This window comes from Colias croceus, chromosome 15, assembly GCF_905220415.1.
Source record: "Colias croceus chromosome 15, ilColCroc2.1".
NCBI lineage: Eukaryota > Metazoa > Arthropoda > Insecta > Lepidoptera > Pieridae > Colias > Colias croceus.
This window is the reverse complement of record NC_059551.1, coordinates 2,149,515-2,172,394: the sequence shown is the minus strand read 5'-3', so window position 1 is coordinate 2,172,394 and position 22,880 is coordinate 2,149,515. Positions and strand designations below refer to the sequence as shown.

The window sequence follows — 22,880 nt, the reverse complement described above, 5'->3', positions numbered from 1 at the left end:
GGTCACTTGTTGATTTAAGCAGACTAGTACCTAGATATTGGTATTTGGTAATCATAATTTTTTTTACCTATTATTAAATTTAATAAAACAAAATCTTTAATTGGAATAGTTAAATGGTATAAAAATATGCTTCAACATGGTATTAAAATGAGACTTAAAAAAAGACAAATAATAAATATAATGTCCCGGTAACCCAAACCTTATAAAGGCTCGATTTTTTTTTATTCATGTCCAGGTAATTTTCTGACCAACCAGTAGTGCCGGTGCCGTTTATTAAAACTAAACATGACAATTCAAAACGAGAGAATCAATGATGTAACTACCGAAAAAAGGATGTTAGGGTCTTTTAAATTTTAAAAGATAAGTTTAATTTTTAATGAAATAAAATATATCGATGGGTTAAGGATTTGTGGTAGGTTAGGTTATTTTTTTTAGTAAATATAAATCGATCATTAAATTTTAAGTTTCTCAAACAAAACCCGAAATAGAAACACGTAGTTTCATTTTTTGTAGTTATTCATACAATTGATAGAATTACTTAACTAATTTATATTTAATCACATGAGCATTTTTATTTATTATTTATTTAAATTTAAACGTGAATGTCCTTGTTCAATTATTTAAAAACGAAGTTAAATATCGCGCGTTAAATCATTTATCAAGTAAGACGTATTTGCATATAAATAGACATAAAAAATTACCTATACGTATTACTATTTTTACTGAACTTATTTGTAAATGAATGAAATAGTTATGTATAGTACCAACCTAATAATTATTATAAATAATACATAAAGCGAACACCAAACGATTTATTTTATTCTAAATTCTAATTTACATTAATTTATATTTTATTTTTAAATGTTAAAAAAACCTACCCAGACAGGTTTAATTTTGTCAAAATTTAAATTCGAAATCTAGAATTTTGAATGTATAACGTGAAATATGTGTTCTATTTTTTGCAATTTTTTTGCGATAAATAAAAATGGAATTGCTAAGAATTAGCACAAATTAATATTAATGTTTGATTAACACGGATCCTACGAGATATGGGATATTTGAATTTTTTTATAGATTTTGTTATCTAAAAGGAATAATGGTTTGTAGATACACATGTACCAACAATCGATGATGCGTGCGGAGGAGGTGCGACGCCGCCGTCGGGAGGACATGCCCACAACACAGACGGCAGTCAATAATATATTGGCTGCTGCGGCCCGCGAGATGGAGGAAGCCAGACAGGCTGCAAGGACTGGGGAGAGGGTGGTGGCGAGCATACAGACTGAACAAGATAGCAATGGTTAGTGCGAAATTAATAGAGATGACTTGGTTGTGGGCCTAGTTGTATTTTTATTTACATTTTTAGGTTTTTGAGGAATTTGAACTTTCCCCAAAGATTTTTTATTATATTCCATTCATTGCTTTTACTTTTATAGTTTGGGATATCGTAGAGAAATGTTAGCTTAATTTAAGCAATTGTTATCAAACGCAATAGCATGATTTATTTTATTATTATTTTTTATATTATTTTATCTTTTTTATCCACATGTTGCAATGTTCTGACTCCGCAAAACAGGTCTAAAAGAACAATTATCCCCAGCACCCACACCGTCAGACGTGAAGCGCGAGTCCGAAGACGACAGGCCAAAAAAGCGGATGTCCATAATGTCGCCAGAAGACGACAGGATGCGCGTCAAGAAGAAGACCATGACGGTCCGCTTCCAGGACGAGAAGACTGAGGAACAACCGAATAAGGTCACTTCACCCAGTGAGTATCAATGCTGGATTTTCAGGTGCCGGATTTTGAACCAGATTTGAGCCGAATTTGAGTTTTTTTATGTTAGGTTATGCTGATAGATGGTTTGGTGGGTTGCCTGATGGTAAGCGATGTTACTTTGGTAAGCCCATGAACATTTGCAGAGGTAGCCGCAAAGTAGAGCCTTTCATTGTATGCTGGATTTATAGATGCCGGATAGCCAAAGAGTATTTTAGCTTTCCTGCTCCTGATCATCATGATGTCTTATAGCAGTATCAAGTGTGCAAAATGATAGTGCTATATAGGTCGTTTCGCACTCTCCCTTTACCACTCTGGAAATATTACTGCTATAAGACTTCATGGTAACCCCTTAGGTCCTATATCATCAAGAATGCTGGATATATGGGATAGAGATAGGGATTAAAATTTTAAGAATTAATTAAAGTTATGTTTAGTATAGTTACGCATTTATTTTCAGGGTGCTTATTAAAATGCAGGATGATATGATGCCTTGCAGTGGTTTAACTTCAGAAATATTAGTTCGTTGCTATAAATTTCCTTCTTCAGGAAGTTGAAAGTTATGTAATTTAAACTTTAACAGTATTTCTTTCTTATCTTCGTAGACGTTATTCGAAACTTGGCTAATTTACATTTTCTCAATATTCATACATAAACAGGACACTTCTATAAAAACAATCCATACTAATATTATAAATGCGAAAGTAACTCTGTCTGTCTGTCTGTTACTAAATCACGCCTAAACTACTGTACCAATATTCATGAAATTTGGTATGGAGATATTTTGATACCCGAGAAAGGACATAGGCTACTTTTTATCCAGGGAAAATGACGCAATCCCGGAAATCCCACGGAAACGGGGACTATGTGGGTTTTTCTTTGACTGCGCGGGCGAAGCCGCGAGCGGAAACCTAGTTTCCAATAACTAGAGTCAACATTTTTTTCTTGGTCGTTTATTTGAAGGAAAAGATAATACTTGTTGTTGTTACCATCCATAATGAGTAATTAAAAGTTTTTTCATCAGACGCTATCGGGTAAATCGCGAATTAATTAATAAAGTGTGAAAATAAATTCGACGCAATAAATCGTAAATCTCATAAGTTTCGGAATGCACATAATGCCAAATACAGGTTTCATTTCGCGAATATCTTCATTTCGACTCCATTTTATAATAAAAAAATGCAAATCGCATTTGTATAAATTAAATTCTTTAATCACTATTCAAATTAGGCTTCCACTAAATAAAACAGCCTTACTTATAAAAACTGACTGATCTGTTGCTTAAACACCTCTCAGTTAAATAACTCTCAACTACTTAAACAATGATTAAAATAATCATACTTATAAACCTGTCTCAGCAGTCTCTCAACTAAGTAACGTCAATATATTTTTTTCTAGTAACATTATCGAAATAAAACCCGCTATTCACGTAAAACTTGACTAAAAATGTACTTTTTGGCAAAAATGAATGGTAGACTTTAATTTGTATGACATTTAACTGCCAATAAACTTTCAAATATATATGTTACTTCTTTGTTATTTAATATAGGAATATCAATTATGTACAGCTGTGATTTATGTAAGATTATGTTTAATGTTTAAAATATTTGTACAGAGAAAAATCAAAAAACTGTGAAAATGAGCATCAATTATTTATTATTCCTCCTTGCAAAAAAGCAGGGAAGAACTTATGAAGCAACAACAAGAGTTGCATGAAATTAGAATCCAACAGGAAAGGGAGACTCATGAAAAAAGGCTCTAAATACTTACTTTGGAAGAGGAATATTATAAGAAAACAATAATAAATTTACAAAAATCTGAATATATTCATTTAATTATAAAAATAAGTTTCAATATGACTGTGTTTATATTTTCCCTTAATTTTCGCATTCATCTTCTTATTCTTCTACATTATTAGGGACAGTTGGATTTGTTAATTGATTTTCAATGCCTGTAGGATCTAGAAAGAAACAAAAAAAAGAATTAAAACATGGATAGCATTTATGTATTGGCATTATTAAATATAAGTACTTTGTTTGCATAAGAAAGTAGTTTGCGTAATTACCTTGATTTAAAATAGGCTCATTAATTAGTATTGTTAAATTGTGCAAAACTGCACCAGTTATAATCGTGATCTTGATCACGTGGAGGAATCCTCACATCGTATCATTAAGAATGCGGAATCTTTGTTTCCACATCCCGAAGCAACGCTCGACAGTTATAGTAACTTATAGTTATTATTCCTCGTTCGCATGTGACTCAGATCGTATATGCTTCCCAAAACTACGACAGGAATTCTTCTTCTTTAAGGTCCAGAGGATTCACGCTCTGTTTACTTATAAACTTTTTTTTGACGCTTACGAATTCTAAAATCACGAAGCACCTGCACATCATTCGTAAAATCCTTGCTCAAACTATCAATATCCATTTTACCACAGTTATTTTACTGCGAAGTGAATAAAAACACAAATAATATACTCTTGGCAACTACAAAACGTCAAATGTTTGACAATATATCCGCCATGATGTCTCTCAAATAGATTTAAAACAGGGTCGGACGTTTCTTAAATTTTGACATTATTTAACTGTTACTTAAACACCTCTCAACACTGAATTGGGTTTATAAGTGAAAAAAACGTTGATCAACAGCTAAGAGGGGCTCTTAAATTTGAGAGACGTTTATAAGTAAGGCTGTTATTAAAGTTGAATCTATTCTATAACAGATGTCTATGTTAATAAGTCTAACAGCCTTACTTATAAAAACTGACTGATCTGTTGCTTAAACACCTCTCAGTTAAATAACTCTCAACTACTTAAACAATGATTAAAATAATCATACTTATAAACCTGTCTCAGCAGTCTCTCAACTAAGTAACGTCAATATATTTTTTTCTAGTAACATTATCGAAATAAAACCCGCTATTCACGTAAAACTTGACTAAAAATGTACTTTTTGGCAAAAATGAATGGTAGACTTTAATTTGTATGACATTTAACTGCCAATAAACTTTCAAATATATATGTTACTTCTTTGTTATTTAATATAGGAATATCAATTATGTACAGCTGTGATTTATGTAAGATTATGTTTAATGTTTAAAATATTTGTACAGAGAAAAATCAAAAAACTGTGAAAATGAGCATCAATTATTTATTATTCCTCCTTGCAAAAAAGCAGGGAAGAACTTATGAAGCAACAACAAGAGTTGCATGAAATTAGAATCCAACAGGAAAGGGAGACTCATGAAAAAAGGCTCTAAATACTTACTTTGGAAGAGGAATATTATAAGAAAACAATAATAAATTTACAAAAATCTGAATATATTCATTTAATTATAAAAATAAGTTTCAATATGACTGTGTTTATATTTTCCCTTAATTTTCGCATTCATCTTCTTATTCTTCTACATTATTAGGGACAGTTGGATTTGTTAATTGATTTTCAATGCCTGTAGGATCTAGAAAGAAACAAAAAAAAGAATTAAAACATGGATAGCATTTATGTATTGGCATTATTAAATATAAGTACTTTGTTTGCATAAGAAAGTAGTTTGCGTAATTACCTTGATTTAAAATAGGCTCATTAATTAGTATTGTTAAATTGTGCAAAACTGCACCAGTTATAATCGTGATCTTGATCACGTGGAGGAATCCTCACATCGTATCATTAAGAATGCGGAATCTTTGTTTCCACATCCCGAAGCAACGCTCGACAGTTATAGTAACTTATAGTTATTATTCCTCGTTCGCATGTGACTCAGATCGTATATGCTTCCCAAAACTACGACAGGAATTCTTCTTCTTTAAGGTCCAGAGGATTCACGCTCTGTTTACTTATAAACTTTTTTTTGACGCTTACGAATTCTAAAATCACGAAGCACCTGCACATCATTCGTAAAATCCTTGCTCAAACTATCAATATCCATTTTACCACAGTTATTTTACTGCGAAGTGAATAAAAACACAAATAATATACTCTTGGCAACTACAAAACGTCAAATGTTTGACAATATATCCGCCATGATGTCTCTCAAATAGATTTAAAACAGGGTCGGACGTTTCTTAAATTTTGACATTATTTAACTGTTACTTAAACACCTCTCAACACTGAATTGGGTTTATAAGTGAAAAAAACGTTGATCAACAGCTAAGAGGGGCTCTTAAATTTGAGAGACGTTTATAAGTAAGGCTGTAAAATATTAAATAATGTTATCTTATTTTAAGATGCGAATTATCAAGATTTTGAATCGCAATAAAGATTCGAAATTCAAGTTTGAATTTTGAAATCCAAATTTGAATGAAGTCCTATTTTTGAAAATAGAAAAAAAAAGAAGATGGTATTTAGGGTTCCTATTCACGTAACAAAGTCGATAGTTGGGGTCTATTATTAGCTACAGGGAGAGCGATAGTTAATATGAATGTACAGGTATTGAGAGCTTTATTTATCAGCCTTAAATTGGAGGGTGTAGTCCCGCTTTCAACCCCTGTCTGCGATATTATATATATGAAAATGTGATTTTCACGTTGCCTTTGATGAATGATACTCGGCATTTCGTTTCAATGGAAGCAGGAAATGGTTAAATGCATTGGGATGAATACACGTATATTTTATGAACATTTTTGCGAAAGATATGCGTTTGCACTGATTTCTTTTAGTTATTCTTTTGGGAATCCTACTAATATTATAAATGTGAAAATTTGTGAGGTTGTTTAGGTATGTGTAGGTGTGTATGTTTTTTACTCTTTCACGCAAATACTACTGAACCGATTACAATGAAATTAAGCACACATGAAGAGGGTACCTTGGTTTAACACATAGGATAGGTTTTGTTCCACGGAAGCGGGAACTGTGCGGGTTTTTCTTTGAAAACACGGGCGAAGCCGCGGGCGGAAAGCTCTAGCTAGTTACTATAAAATAATGCATTGTAATTTTAATGATGAATGTTTCTTTTGTAACACATTGTTCTTAATCTAAATATATTATGTAAATGTAAAAACACGTAAATACTAAATAGATCCGCGTGTACACGTTAAATATGAATAATATAATAATTTATAAAAATTATAAAAAGTACATTTGGTCATTAAAATCGTTACGCTCAATGAATTTACTAACCTCATTTTTAGGTAAATGATGTGAAATTTAACTCAAATATTATTGTTTGTTTCTGTTTTCTAATACATACCTATATAATTATAAAATAAACCGTTTTATTTGTATATATGAGTTTATTAACGGTGTTGGAATTTAACGGATGTTTGGTTACGTAACTTTCAGTTTAACAGAGAGTAAAATTTAAAAAAAAACTTTAACATCCTGTGCACGTAATGAAAAACGAAAGTTGGATAGGTACTATTAGAATATTTGAATAATGTAATAAAAAATGTTGATTATGTTTATGCAATAAAAATAGTAGTTTTTTTTATAAAGTAAAATAAATAAAATTGAAAATCACAAAAAGTTACGTGTTTACGTAAAATATATAGTATTTTGTTTGTTTCACGACTGGCCAGTTTTATGGGAAATTTTTATTAAACGTGTTACTTTTGAAACTTGAATTAATAAAACTTTATTTTGTGCTAATAAAATGTTATCTCAAATTATTTAAAAACCTCAAATAATATAAAAAGTAATAAAGCTTTAAATTAAATTGATTCATTGATGATTTGCAACAAAAAATCTGGTTTTTAATTTACTGATGACGTCAGAACTTTTTACAATGAAAAATTATTACTATGCAATTAAAAATGTTATTCGTATAATTTTTAAGAAATTTTATAAGCTATTATCAACGTATAACTAATTTAAATTAAAATAATAAAAATCGTAACAAATAATAAAAAACTAATTTTAGAAAATGTTTGATTTCATTATGGAACTATTGATTATAATATTAATTATTTATATGTATAACCTATGTTAATTTACATATTAACCAAAAATAGAATACTGCCAGATGTCAACTAATTACATTTACATACATATTAGAAACAACAAAAAAAATCATTAAAAAATTCCTATAAAAAAAAAATTACCGCTCCATAAAAACAAGATTACATTTTTTAAATATTTATAAAATCCACCCGAATCATAATTTTATCACGGTTCTCTTTATTGCCAATAAAAAAATATATTTTTTGATTATCTTCAGGTCATTACTCGGACGTTGCTTTTTTAAAACATTTATATTTTGTATTACGGTGTTTTTAATGACTGTGTTTATGCGAAAAAATATGTACCTACTTTGAATAGACGACGCGACGTATACATAACGTAAAATTATATAAAAAAAAATCCTTATAAAATCTTCTTTTCAAATATCGCACACCTACTCTTAAAAAATATAAGTACTATTAATTATTTCTACAGACAAAAAAAAACCGTATAAACTTAAATTTTATTTTCGTCGTAAATCTTATTTGGATATGGTTCATTATAATAAATGCATATAAATTGCTAAATATTAAGTGGGGTACATATTTTGATAAATATTTTAAACGATACTTTATTTTATGATTTATTAATACTTTCGAACAGGTTTTTTCCAATTTTTGTAATGTAGTTACTAGTTTATGATAAAATTTTTAATAATTAGGTACCTATATGAGTATTTTACAAATTAAAAAATTTATATAATGTTCCACTATTTATTTTATTTCTAAAAGCTTGTAAATTATGATGCTTTATGCTCTTAGTAGAGTTTTAATTTTATTATGATTAAAGTATAGGTTAGTTTTAGATTATTGGTTGCATATGCATCCGACGAACTCACATTTTGAATTCACATTTTATTTTGTACCTAATAATTAAGTACAACCTTGAGTACAACTCAAAATATTCACCACTTAAAATTTCAACAAATTTACAAGAATTCTAATTATTATCTACTATAATAAATACTTGTCAATCATTTTAGACAACGTAAAATGTATCAGCCATGACTCATAACAAAATATATTGCAAAAGCGAATAGTTCCCAGTAAAAGTCTTGTTCTAGTGTAACTGTAGGTATGATTGGTGATTGAAAATGTAATTAAACTAAACCAGTTTGAACATGCGCCTTATGTGGTAAACACAAAATATAATTTGTACAAATTGAATTAGGTATTATTTTGTAGACCTGTGTTTTTTGGTCCAATATTTCCTTGCATTTTTCAGTAATCATTGTTGGTATATTTTGATATGGAATCTATGCAATTTAAAAGTAATAGATACTTATAAATTGGATAAGCTCATTGCTATAAATTGCATCAGCTTATTGTAAGTCAGTCAATCAAACGTATTTGGATGATTTTTTACACAAATGGGTAAAAGTATAGACTACTATTCTCGCCCCAACAAAATTTCAAGAACCAAGGTATCAGAAAATTATGACACTAAATTGTTTTTTGTATTACTTCATCTATAATTAAATAAACATGTGTATGGAAAATAACAAATTAATTCGTTAATTATGACCATTTTCTACTTTAACTAATATTTATTGTACATAATATAATAAACAGTTATTTTTACGATTTAAAAGTCACAGTTGAATAATATATGCAATTATAACTTTCTCCCGCGGCGTTGTAAATAAAATATGTATAATTTAAGATTCAATAAAAGGGTGCCGGGGCATGGGTCGCATTTTATGAATTCCTATGAAAATGAATTATTAAATTAATTTGTTTTTTTTCGGAACACCCAAAATGATAAAGAAGCTATAATAATCGTATACAGCCTTTTTTAGGGATAGGTATGAGTTGCATTGTTAATATCTTTTAAAGACGATCGATTATTCGATCTTATTTTTAAAAACATATTTTACACAGGTAAACTGCGAAAAGACGACTATTAATAGGTGCGTTACTATAAGAAAATTTAATATAGTAGAGTGCATCTGCAAAAGCGTTATTTCTCAACTATATTTTATTGCACGAACTTTTATTTGAAATTTTATTAAGCACACATTAATATTATTTATTATACATATAATATATGTATTATATAATAATGATTTGCAAAACTACCTGTTTCATACTAATAAGCGTAGAGATAAAGAAAACATGGAAGAATAATTTATGTGCAACGTAGAAGGAATATTAAATGTCTAGAATTAAAGCATAAATCTTACAGAATCCATGTAATTAATTTAGACACGAAATAGTTTTTCCGCCAGAAAATATTATGATTATGTAGTCTATACATATTATTTTTTATAATCTATTATTATACCTAGCTATATGTACTGGCTGTGCCCTGCGGTTTTACCCGCATTGCTCCGCTCCTGTTGGTCTTGGCGTGATGATATTATAGCCTTCCTGAATAAACGGGCTATTTAACACCGAAAGAATTTTTCAAATCGGACCAGCTTTTCCTGAGATTAGAGCGTTCAAACGAACAAACTCTTCCGCTTTATAATATTAGTATAGATTATATGGCTCAACCAATGTGAATCAGTCTTTAGAACAGGTACGCTAGACTATGGTGCTATATAATCATTATCACCGACATTGTCGAACGATGTCTTGGTTTTTAAACAATAATTTAGTATAATTTTTCATGCTCTGACGGCAGCTCGAGCAATTTTTATTACAATACGATTGCAAAAGCGCTTTTGTATTTAAATTTATGATAAATGCTTACGTATGATTTATACATACTGGCTAGAGAATCGAATTTATATGTTTATTCGATATAGGAATAATTTAAAAAAATATAATAAATGGACTTTGAAAAAATACTGACATTTCGTCTTGATAACGTTATAAATATTAATTACTATAGTAGAGCCATTTTAATAGGCAACATTTGACAGTTCAACAAAATTCAACAACGTAACCTAGTAACGACGACATAGTATAACACTTGTATATCATGATATTTCGTTTTGTTAGAACTGCACATTTGCTTAACTTTTTTCAATTACAATTACATATTTATAATAATAATGACCGATACAAGTAATCTTAACATTTCATTTTACTGATAAACCATACTTAACATAATAAACAATTTCTGAATTGAAGAACTGACGTCGCTACAATTTTGTGTCAATAAACCTTTTTTCTTTTTAAATACCAGAGACGTTACTCTAAAAATCGAAATCTGACATCTAGAATCGAATGCATTGATTACTTGTGAATAAAAACCATCATAAATTAATAAATTCGATTGACAAATGTTTCAAATCCGTATCGATTAATTCAATTTAATCGATGTTTTTAAGCAGGTTACCTCTCTTCGAAGATAAAATTGATAGACGTCAAATGTTGCCTATTAAATTGGCTCGACTATAGCTGCTCCGCGCGGTTTCACCCCCGTGGCTCCACTCCTGTTGGTCGTAGCGTAATGATATATAGCCTATAGCCTTCCTCGATAAATGAGCTATCTAACACCAAAAGAATTTTACAAATCGGACCGGTAGTTCCCGAGATTAGCGCGTTCAAACAAACAAACAAACTCTTCAGCTTTATAATATTAGTATAGATACGTAATATTTATGGTTCTGTTTAGACAATGAATACAAAATGCTAATAGACGACATTTTCTTATATAATTGGAAAAAAAACATCTGCCCATGTACCCTCATATCCAATAAACTTTCATTATTTAGCTGACATGTGAAATCCATACTAATATTATAAATGCGAAAGTAACTCTGTCTGTCTGTCTGTTACTCAATCACGCCTAAACTACTGAACCAATTTGCGTGAAATTTGGTATGGAGATATTTTGATACCCGAGAAAGGACATAGGCTACCTTTTATTACGAAATATGTACCACGGGCGAAGCCGGGGCGGACCACTAGTACGAAATAAATGTGCTGTAACGAAACATGACGCAGTGGATCTCACCAAGCTATTTATATAATATTGATTGAGTTATTCACTAATCAAATAAAATTTTGTTTGTTTACATTACTGTAGCAAAGGCGAATCTGCAACGCAGTTGGATTAGAGTATGATTATTTTGTAACACGTTTTAAATTTAGTCTTTTATCTTATAGAGAATACATACGGACAAAATACATACGAATTGTTTTAAAATATAATTTTTTTGCACTTCGTAATGAAAGAGTACTAGAAAAGGAATTGAAGATGCCTGCAACGAAAAAAAAACCACACTAAACGACCAGTTTATGCGTATATATCCCATATTATCGCGTCGTCTCATCTTTCAAAAAAACTAGAAAAAAAGGACAGTCTATCCATCAATATTTTCATTACTTTGCTACCTTAAACGGCAACATATACTACACTATATATTTTATTAATATCTTGCGAGCTTTCTCACAAAAAACCTGCCGGAAAATTTTAATCGCGTTCATATTTTCAAAGGGCTCGCTTTAATATTATATGAAGGTAAGTGCGCGGTTGAATAAATAATAAAGTTGCAGAACACGTTCCGTTTATTTGTTTTAACTTTTAAACGTACATATCATTGTTCGTATTTCCAACGTTTGTATTAATTATATTAAAAACATCGCTCGACTTTTATAAACACTGCTTATTAAGTATTAAATACGCGTTTGATAAGGTATATTCTATATATGTTTATACGCTAAAGTAAAAACATTTTATTATTTATCCAGAGGCAAAACGAGTTCTGTTTGAAAAATTTTATAATGTGTTAGTCACATTTGCTAAAATTTCGAAGATTTTTGTCTTTATATTTTGTTCTCCAGGTTTTATCATGAGTCTGAGCGAGGTCTGTATATCTCGCAGAAATAAATCACGACTAAATTTATTTATTTTTAATCCGACCCTAAATAAGAATTTGGAGGGGTCGACGATAAACTAATTTTGTACATTACGTTATCAATTATTTATAAAAAAATTAATTTCATGTAAGATAATTTTCTTATTTTAGACGCGACAAACAACGGCGACTCGAAGGACGCAGAAGGAAAGCCGGGCGGCATCAAAGTTGTGCAATTGGCCGTACTACAGAAACCCACCAATAATGAACATGATGATTCTGATGGTAAGGAATTTTAAATATCTATTTACAATAAAAAAACAACTAGACTAATACGCTAAGAAATACTTACAGAAATGAAAGCGGGTATTCGTATATTAATCTTTAACATAATTATAGTGACAGAATACTTAATAGTAGCTAAGGGTGTAGGTATTCAGAAAGAAAGCTTGAAACTTATAAGCGCTTATAAGCGCTTATCGGCGCTTGTCAGCGCAGCGCTGGTAACCCGCGCAGGAAAATATATGAACACGCGCCGATAAGCGCTGATCGGCGCCGACAAGTTTCATCAAGCGCTGGGCGCTGCCATATAATATTTGTTTTGGTCTGCTTCAACCTGCTTCCTTTGTGTGGAACGAACCAGCGTTGACAAGCGCCGATAAGCGCTTATAAGTTTCAAGCTTTCTTTCTGAATACGCCCTTACAATATAGTTTTAGTGCAACAATTTTCTTTCAAAATTAACTAACCTAACTGTTAAAAATATAAAGTAAATATATTGCTTTTTATTTTGCATAATGAATGTTCGTATTTGTATAGCTAAATGAAATGGATTTTTTGCATCATTTCTAGACACGTGGATATTAAATTACTAAATTAGCATATTAATGTATTTAAATATTTCTCTTATATCTCACATGTCACGATAACGCAGCATGGATTACCATGTTATTAACATGCATAATGCATATTATATTTGGCCCAAAATTAAAATCCTTTTAACGCTAAATCAATATTTAAACGCTTCATAGCTCCACTGTATGAATGCTATTTGTACTGGTTATCCGTCACTGTTTTCAATCCGGCTCGAAGGACCAAGAAATCTTGAAAGTACGCCTAAAATGAAAAGACTATTAGGATTATTAATTATTCTAAAAATTATTTACAACTAGGTGCTCCAGCAGAAGTTGTTCTGCCCTGTTGCCTCTTTTTCGTGTTTTCTGGAGAGAAGAACGATATAATATATAACGATAATGGAGATAAGAACCATCATTGTGCCTTAACAAAATCGTCATATAAAAATTAACCAAACTGGTCGAGCCGTTCTCGAATTTTACGCTTAGCAACACATTTGGACATACATTTTAATTATATAGACTAGGGGTCCGCCCTGGCTTCGCACGTGGTACATGTTTACGTTTTCTCGTCACGGCAACCATCCTCTTACTTGAAGGAATATTATTAAAAAAAAGAATTAACGAAATCGGTTCTGCCGTTCTCGAGTTTTACGCTTAGGAGTTCCTAATTTTGAGATTTGTTTCTATTATATAGAAGATTATATATATAGGTTTTAGCACACAAAATTTACGCACTTACGCATGATATTATAAATCTTTTGGATTTGTAAAGAATACGTAATGTCTTGGCATAACGCTGTTTTTGTGTCAATTTCGTTTTTATATATTTCATTTATTATTATTATTCTTTCATTTATTACAATGAAATTTGACCCAGAATAAGACATAGGCAACTTTTTATCTTGAACTACTTTTTATCCCGGAAACACCCGCAGGAAAGTGATCTATGCAGTTTTTCTTTGAAAAGTTGCGTGCGAAATCTAGTGTCGTTATAAATTTATTATATTTTTGTGGAACTATATTAGTTTTGTTTATGGTATGTGTATAGTTTTACAACCTTTATTTACAGGGTTACTTGTAAAACACCAGCAACCTCGCAGGACAAGATAGCTAACATCATAAGAAACAACATTTGTTCTACGGCTTTTGATAAATTGTTAGATTTTATTTTCATACAAAAATAAATATTCATTTAATTTTCCGTTTAATTATTATAAACTCTACGCGCATTCCAAAAATTACGTAAACAAGAAGCGAACGGGAGGGGAAAGGGGGCGTCGCGTCGTCCTTTCGATAATGAATTAGAACATAGACTTACAAATGTTAGGAGAGTTCAAAATCATTTAAAAATAATTTATTGCGTTATGCCAAAAGTCGTAGATCAAATGTTGTTACTTATGATGCTAGCTATCTTGTCCTGCGAGGTTGCCGGTGTTTAACAAATAACCCTGTATAATTTTTAACAGAAAGGGGCAAAACAGCAATGGACGAAGACGAAGAGACAGACTCGAGCGGCTCAGTGTCAGATGCAGCAGCAAATGATTCGCAAGATGGCCGACCGTATGCGTGCGATATTTGTGATGTTCGGTGAGCTTTTTTACATTATGATCTTATTGTTTCATTCTTTATTGTGAATGTTTGTCTATGTCTATTAGTTAATACTTACCTCTTAAAAGTTAACTACCATCAATTTTCAAGTATTAAAAATAATGTTAGTTCTTTTTATAATCATGAACAAACTCCGTTAATCATTGAGATAATATTACTACGTATGGAGGAGACACTACGAACAAAATCTGTGCGCCATTTTTTTGCTCTAAGTTTTAAAAATTATTATCTAGTTAGGTACTTACCGATGAAAGTTATTCCTTTGCACTTTTCCGTATTATTTGTATTATTTGTGCAATATCGTAACACACACGAAGGCATATTTGATGCGTTTCACTTTAAAACAAACAAATAAATAATGTGCGTGCACTTACGCCATATGGCGTATGTTGAGCGGAACATAACTGATGGCGGTGATATGTATATCTCAATGCCGTTAATACTATTTTTAACCGACTTCAAAAAAAGGAGGAGGTTATCATTTCGGCCGGTATGTTTTTTTTAAAGTGAAACTTTTATTACATCGTCTCAAACTTTTTGGTCTGTGTAGCGCATGTCGCGTGTATCGCGGCTGCCGAGTAGGTATACCTACTCGGCACGCGACATGCGCTACACAAAGCAGTGTTCGGAACCGTTCGAACAGTTTCACTTTTACCGTGGTTTCATAAAACCACACAACATTTTTTTTTATTTTATTTTTTTATGTATGTACACCGATTACTCTGAGGTGTCTGAACCGATTTACGTGATTTTTTGTTCGATACGGGATGGTGTCGAATTGGTTATACGGATATGCCCAGTAGTTTTTATTTAATGAGCATTTTTGTCTGTATTTGTAAATGTTGCAAGTGCAAGTTTGAAGTCGGTTGTTTTTAACGCAGTTATCACTTGTTCAGTTTTAAGATGGAATAATCTGTCAAGTGATGGATGGCTAAACTATTTCAAAAAAACACTGCACGAAGTCAATCAATTTTTAAAATAATATACATTGACTTATGCGAATAAGTTTTTTGGGGGTCCGCGGATCATGAAAAGGAGGCGCTTGGGGTCCGCGGATCATGGTAAGGTGGCACTAGGGGTCCGCCTTTGGAAAAAGTTGGGAAAGGCTGTTTTTAAACCATGTTTAAAGAAAGAAAGAAAGAAAGAAAACAAGCTTTATTGCCAACAAAAACTTTAACTTTGCTATTCAATTTACAGATTCGCCCGCTCCTCCCACTTATCCCGTCACCGCCTCACCCACACGGGCGAGAGACCGTATACGTGCGGCGGCTGCGGGCGGTCCTTCGCGCGGTCCGATAAACTGCGCGTGCATACCAAGATCTGTGAACGGGTGTGTATGTTTGTGTGCATGTTTCTGTGGAACATTGAAATAATCGTTTATGTTGTTAATTATTTAATTACTAGCTTTTCGCCCGCGTTTTAAAAGGAAAATCCGCATAGTTCCCGTTCCCGTGGGATTTCCGGGATAAAACTTATCCTATGTGTTAATCCAAGTTACCCTCTATATGTGTGTTAAATTTCATTATAATCAGTTCAGTAGTTTATGCGTGAAAACCATACATACATACAAACCTTTCCTCTTTATAATATTAGTATAGATTCACAAAATCTATTGATGTGTAGCGGGATTTTTTAGGAGGTTATGTTTGATAGATTTATCCTTATGTACGTGTATTCACTTTGTATTTAAAATAGATAAATAATCGATTTTGTACTGTTATTACTAGAGAATTTTTTATGTCAGTAATTTTTTGTGTGTATATCAACTCAATTTGAGTTGGTGTGTCTTGTTGGTATATCTTTAATAAAGTTTTGGGTAGTGTACAAGTGTAAGTTGTGGTACATATTTCACAATAAAAGGTAGCCTATGTTCTTTCTCAGGGTCTTAAGATTGTCTGTGCCAAATTTCATCAAAATCGGTTGAGAGGTTTAAGCGGGAAAGCGTTACAGACAGAGTTACTTTCGCATTTATAATATTAGTAGGGATTACTTTTGTATAAGATTTAAAATAAGACACAATACTTTTATTACATTTATAATCAGAGCATGTGTAACCTCAGGTGTTATTACAGGAGGACCCAACAGTGGACATGGCGAGCGACCAAGCGGGGGTCAAACGCGAGTCCACCGGCACCAACTCCGAAGTGATGTCGGGCATGGTTCGCACCACACACAGAGAATCCGGGCACTTGGTGTTCACCCCCAGTGGGGACGTCATGCTACCCCCAAGACAAGCCCCCGTGGTGCTGAATGCTACCCTGGAGCCCGTGAGGAACGAGATCAGTCAGGGGGAATTAGCAGAGCCCCCCAGGAGGGGCAGGGGGAGGCCCAGGAAGACGCCATTGCCGCTAACGCCGAAGGTTAAGAAGAGGAGGGGCCGACCACCGAAGACGTCGCTCGGTTAGTAGTTCACTTGATATGTACATACATACATACATGTTTACTTGCACGTACACACATGTACACGTATACATGCACGCACATGCACACGGAATCATACACATAGAGAGATGGAAAGAAACAAATCTATACTAATATACTAATTACTAATATTACTAATTACTAATATTATAAAGCTGAAGAGCTTATTTGTTTGTTTGTTTGTTTGAACGCGCTAATCTCAGGAACTACTGGTCCGATTTGAAAAATTCTTTCTGTGTTAGATAGCTCATTCATCGAGGAAGGCTATAGGCTTACCATCATGCTAAGACCAACAGGAGCGGATCACTGCGGGTAAAACCGCGGCGCACAGCTAGTATAATATAGGATTCACATATACGCATACACACCCATACACTTCACATGCACATACACGCGAACATACACAAAAACGTCAAAAATCGTTGTTAGTTCCTTTTTTAATGGAAATAAAAATAAATAAAGGACACGTTTTAATTGTTTTTTATTTATTAATGAAATAAACATAATTTAACGAAGGAAATGTTTTTAAAATTACAACAAAATATTAATTGTCCTTTTGAGTGTATATTTAAATTATTTAATTTACACAAAATATTTATTAGCATATATTGTTATTTTATTTAAATGTCATTGTCGCGTTAAAGCTACCCTTCAAATGATATTGAACAAATAATGAATATTATTTTTTCAAACAAAAAATAAATATTTAATTTTATTGCATAATATGTAACTAGCTGTGACCCACTATTTTACCCGGACTAAGACACGAGTAAAACTTTTCAACCCTTTAGTCATTTAAAAAGTAGATTTTTATTAGCTTCAACTGTATGTTTGTATGTAACTTCCTCCTTTAGACTCGATTTTGGGCTCACTTAAACCGACAGATTTCATTTAAACTTTGTACACTCATCAAGGATCGGTAACAATACAATAATTTCATAATTTATGCTCTATACATATTATTTACCCTGGAACTACTTATCTTCATTCCAAAATTTGTTCAGTTCAGCGTGGTTTAGCTGTAAAAGCGTATTAGACAGACAGTCCGACTTTCGTTTATATAATTAACTTTCCGCCTGCGGCCTCGTCCGCGTTTTCAAAGAAAAGCTCGCATAGTTCCCGTTCCCGTGGGATTTCGGGGATAAAACCTAGCCTATGTTGCTCAGTGAAAATGCAGCTTTCTAATGGTGAAAGAATTTTTGAAATCGGTCCAATAGTTTATGCGTGAAAACCATACATACATAATTACAAACCTTTCCTCTTTATAATATTAGTAAGATGTACATCCACAAATAAAGCAAAAAATATGTTACCTACAATTACTTATTTAAAACTATTATTTAGTATAATGGTTAGAAATAAGTGTATTACAAAATTATGAAAATGCATGAATTGTTTTACGATTTTCCTCATAGTAAATTACGCTCAGACTATCTTAATGCATGTTGTAATTCAATGTTTCGTTTAGTTAACATTAGAAATAGTAGTAAATTTTATTTAAAATTTTTAATACAAACTAGAAAAACAACTTTTCGTTCAATATTTTGATCCAATTGTTAAAAAGAAAGTAGTAGATGGATTTATGATAATTTATGATTCCAATCTTTATGATATTTAATCATTAATATTAAAAAGTTGTTTCGTTAAAAAGTCGGTAAAAGTATTTAGTTTCATACCAAGACAAACTAGTTTTCATTTAGCATACACATACTTACCATCTTTTTAATTTATGATGATCTTTTCCCTGCCTTCATGTTGAAGTAAACTAGTTATAATTCCAAAATATATTTTTTTTATTTAGCTTCTAAAGACGAATCTATTTTAAATAATAAAATTAACATTACCATTTTTACATTTTTTAAAAATAACATAATCTACTTTTCAAGGCAAACCAGTGATAAATCCAGCATTTATCCTCATTTACAAATGGATTAAAGTATTCTAGCCAAAACTGATCATTCTTATCAACAAAGATTTTATCTAGTCGATATTTTCCTTATCTTAGATTCAAGATAAACCAGTTTAACTGAAAACGACTACAGCATTTCTACCCCTTTGCTAAACCACTTAGCATCGCCAAAATGGAACCAGTTTAAGAGCTTTTGAATGTTTTGTAAATTTACGATTTTTATTATTATTTTTGAATTTTGATATTATTAAAAATGTTGTTTAATGATACATGTGTAACGTTAACTTTGTATTATTAAAAAAATAACTTCAAAATCGATTATTTTAATAAATAAGGACCAACTGGTCCTTCGAGTCTCAACAAATCTCGTATCACAATTATTAACAATGCGTGGTTAAACGAACCGTATTCACAAATTAATTCATGAAAATAATGGTTCAATCTACAATGTTAATAAGTTTGGAAATAAAAAGTCACTTGTGAACCAAAGCATAGAAAACAGTAAAATAGTGTTTATAATTCGCTTAAAGTTAGTTTCTTTAAGGAAATACTTATTGCGAGCACTGGATAAGAAAATCTTGTAAGAGATAATATCTCATATACACTTCTTTCAAATATCTCATACTAGCTTACTGCCCGCGGCTTCGCCCGCTTTGTCTAAAACCTAATAAATTATATACTAAAACCTTCCTCTTGAATCGCTCTATCTATTAAAAAAACCGCATCAAAATCCGTTTCGTAGTTTTAAAGATTTAAGCATACATAGGGACATAGGGACAGAGAAAGCGACTTTGTTTTATACTATGTAGTGATATAAACAATAGACTCACAATTGCCCTTGACAAAATTAGGGCAAATGACATTGAATCTTATTAAAATCATACAACGGATTAATTTTGTGCATTAGATTTAATGTCGTCCGCGTTGTCAATAAATTCGAATGAACTCTCTTCAGTGTTTAACTATGAGTCTTTAAATTCATAAATAACAATATCCTGTACTACTTACGCGTGCTAATGCAGTTTCTCAAGCGAATATGAGTCTTTTTTGTATACACATTAATATCAATATCGTACACGATATACGATAAATCGCTACGCGTGCAAATGCACTCAGTCTATTGTGAGTCTTATTCTTAGTATATTGTCTGCAGACATGGAGGGGTGCGTGCTGACGGGCGGCACGGTGCTGGGCTCGGGCGCACAGCTGGCCGCTCTATCGCCGGCCGGCCAGCAGCTGCTGCTCAAGCGCAAGCGCGGCCGCCCGCCCAAGAACTACCTGCTGCCCGCACGACCTGGTACTGTGCCCACACATACATACACACACTCGAGACATATCGCCTATCCTTCACACACTCACACACTCGAGACATATCGCCTATCCTTCGCACACTCACACACTCGAGACATATCGCCTATCCTTCACACACTCACGCACTCGAGACATATCGCCTATCCTTCACACACTCACACACTCGAGACATATCGCCTATCCTTCACACACTCACACACTCGAGACATATCGCCTATCCTTCGCACACTCACACACTCGAGACATATCGCCTATCCTTCACACACTCACACACTCGAGACATATCGCCTATCCTTCACACACACACACTCGAGACATATCGCCTATCCTTCACACACACACACACTCGAGACATATCGCCTATCCTTCACACACTCACGCACTCGAGACATATCGCCTATCCTTCACACACTCACACACTCGAGACATATCGCCTATCCTTCGCACACTCACACACTCGAGACATATCGCCTATCCTTCACACACTCACACACTCGAGACATATCGCCTATCCTTCACACACACACACTCGAGACATATCGCCTATCCTTCACACACTCACACACTCGAGACAGAGTATTTCTCTTCCTTCACACACAGATAGAGTATTGCCCATCCTGCACACACACGAGATAGAGTATTGCCCGCTCCTACACACACACACACTCGTAACGTTGTGCCTACACAAATATACATTCAGACGTGACCTAGTAAAACACACAAGTAACTGGGTTTGCTTGCTCTTACACACACACACGTAACACACGCACACACACACTTATGTAAATTCGCGGCTAGGCATTGCGTAAAAATGTAATCTTCCTCCTCCAACACACAAGCACAGGCAAAGAAATTGAGTATAAATTATTCTTCTCTCCTCCCTTCAAAAACCTTAAATACATATACTTATTGAAACATTTAACTAAAATGTCGAATTGTTGTGTAACTTATGAGAGGTGATTTCGGCAATAGTGACAATGAGAATTATTATGCGTGATGTATATTCAAACGAGCTTTTTCGACAGATATCAATTAAAATTACCGCAATCGAATCGATACATTTAATTAATTATGTACTTAAATTTCAAATTTTATTGCAAAACTTAATTATTTGTATACGCAACAAAATATCAATAATTTATACTCATTGGAATCTAAATTTCCGTTTACAAAATTTTTTCCGGGGTTATCATGTCATTGTCACTCATCTCAAATGTTAAGACAAAGACAATATACGTCTTGCACAATGCATATATCCGTCCTTGTTTTACAAAAATACTTTTACATAAATAACAAAACAACGCATTATGATAACCTCTAAAAACACACTCGAAATCACTTACTTTGAAAATAGTTGTAATGTCTGGATTTTTTAAAAGCCCGTCTTTAAAACATTTTGATATACATACATAGTTATTTTTGTGTTTATTGTAGTTCGCTTAAATACTTACCGTTTTGTTGTTATGAAAAACATTTTGAAAAAGTTTACTTCACAATACTAATTCATATGAAACACACTGTACATTAAAATACATTAGACCGTTTTATGTATTAAGCACATTTTATTCATACATCCATGCTATCTTTTATCTTAATTCTAATTTATCCTTTAAAATATAAAACGTCAACAAAATAATGAATGTGTCTCGCTTTAATTATAACATGGTCTAATTATTATTAGAACTAGAACAATTTAATCGTATAAAAACTTTCGGGAAATACCATGTTCAGTTATTGCGAAACGACATTATAATGAATCACCATTTTTTGTCTAACACGACTAGTACAGTCATAAGCAATTTTATTCAAATGTTTCGCCTATCTTAAAGATAAATAATAACTCAAGTATGACGTATTTTTTAAATTAATCATAACGTCGCGGAGGTTTTTCCCAAATGTATACGATTGTACATTATTGAATTATCTTGATTATGATTAACTAACGACGATTTAAAATTATTTTAACTGAATTCGATCGCAGTCTTAAGTTATGTTTTATGGATTCAAATTTATTCATTGATCGAAAATTTTAACACATCGTTTAATTACTGTTTTTATGAGTTATTATGCAAATGACTGTACTAGACGGTTTATTGTGTTTTATGTATGTGTGTGTGAAGCGTTCGCTTTTTACGTTCCGCCAGTTCTTTGATGAACTTTTTTATTTAATATTGTAGTCTTCATTTTAATTGTATTCAAGTTTTTTTTTCGTCTAGCCTTTTTATATCCTAGTTTTCGCATGAAACCGTTTTGTGTTGGCATCGTTTAGAATAAATTACTGTAGGTACATGTAAAATTATATCTTTAATTATTGCAA

General features: G+C 32.2%; 1 protein-coding gene and 2 long non-coding RNA genes across 7 annotated transcripts in view; 1 reads left to right on the top strand and 2 right to left on the bottom strand.

Moving 5' to 3' along the window:
- LOC123697681 (zinc finger and BTB domain-containing protein 44-like) overlaps positions 1-22,880 on the top strand; it is a 38,290-nt gene that overhangs the window by 10,886 nt on the left and 4,524 nt on the right. For 3 of the 5 annotated variants that reach the window (XM_045644204.1, XM_045644199.1, XM_045644200.1), the window contains exons 4-10: positions 1,108-1,300; positions 1,577-1,768; positions 12,631-12,744; positions 14,781-14,901; positions 16,120-16,252; positions 16,983-17,322; positions 20,406-20,549. In XM_045644204.1, the coding sequence (XP_045500160.1) occupies positions 1,108-1,300; positions 1,577-1,768; positions 12,631-12,744; positions 14,781-14,901; positions 16,120-16,252; positions 16,983-17,322; positions 20,406-20,549 (1,237 nt within the window). The remainder of the gene's footprint in view (positions 1-1,107; positions 1,301-1,576; positions 1,769-12,630; positions 12,745-14,780; positions 14,902-16,119; positions 16,253-16,982; positions 17,323-20,405; positions 20,550-22,880) is intronic. The other 2 variants (XM_045644203.1, XM_045644201.1) reach the window with 2 other exon arrangements.
- LOC123697696 lies at positions 3,581-4,071 on the bottom strand. Its single transcript, XR_006752261.1, has 2 exons — positions 3,840-4,071; positions 3,581-3,734 (listed from the first exon to the last, which is right to left on the bottom strand). It is a non-coding gene; the product is annotated as an uncharacterized LOC123697696 (long non-coding RNA).
- On the bottom strand, positions 5,079-5,569 carry LOC123697695. Its single transcript, XR_006752260.1, has 2 exons — positions 5,338-5,569; positions 5,079-5,232 (listed from the first exon to the last, which is right to left on the bottom strand). It is a non-coding gene; the product is annotated as an uncharacterized LOC123697695 (long non-coding RNA).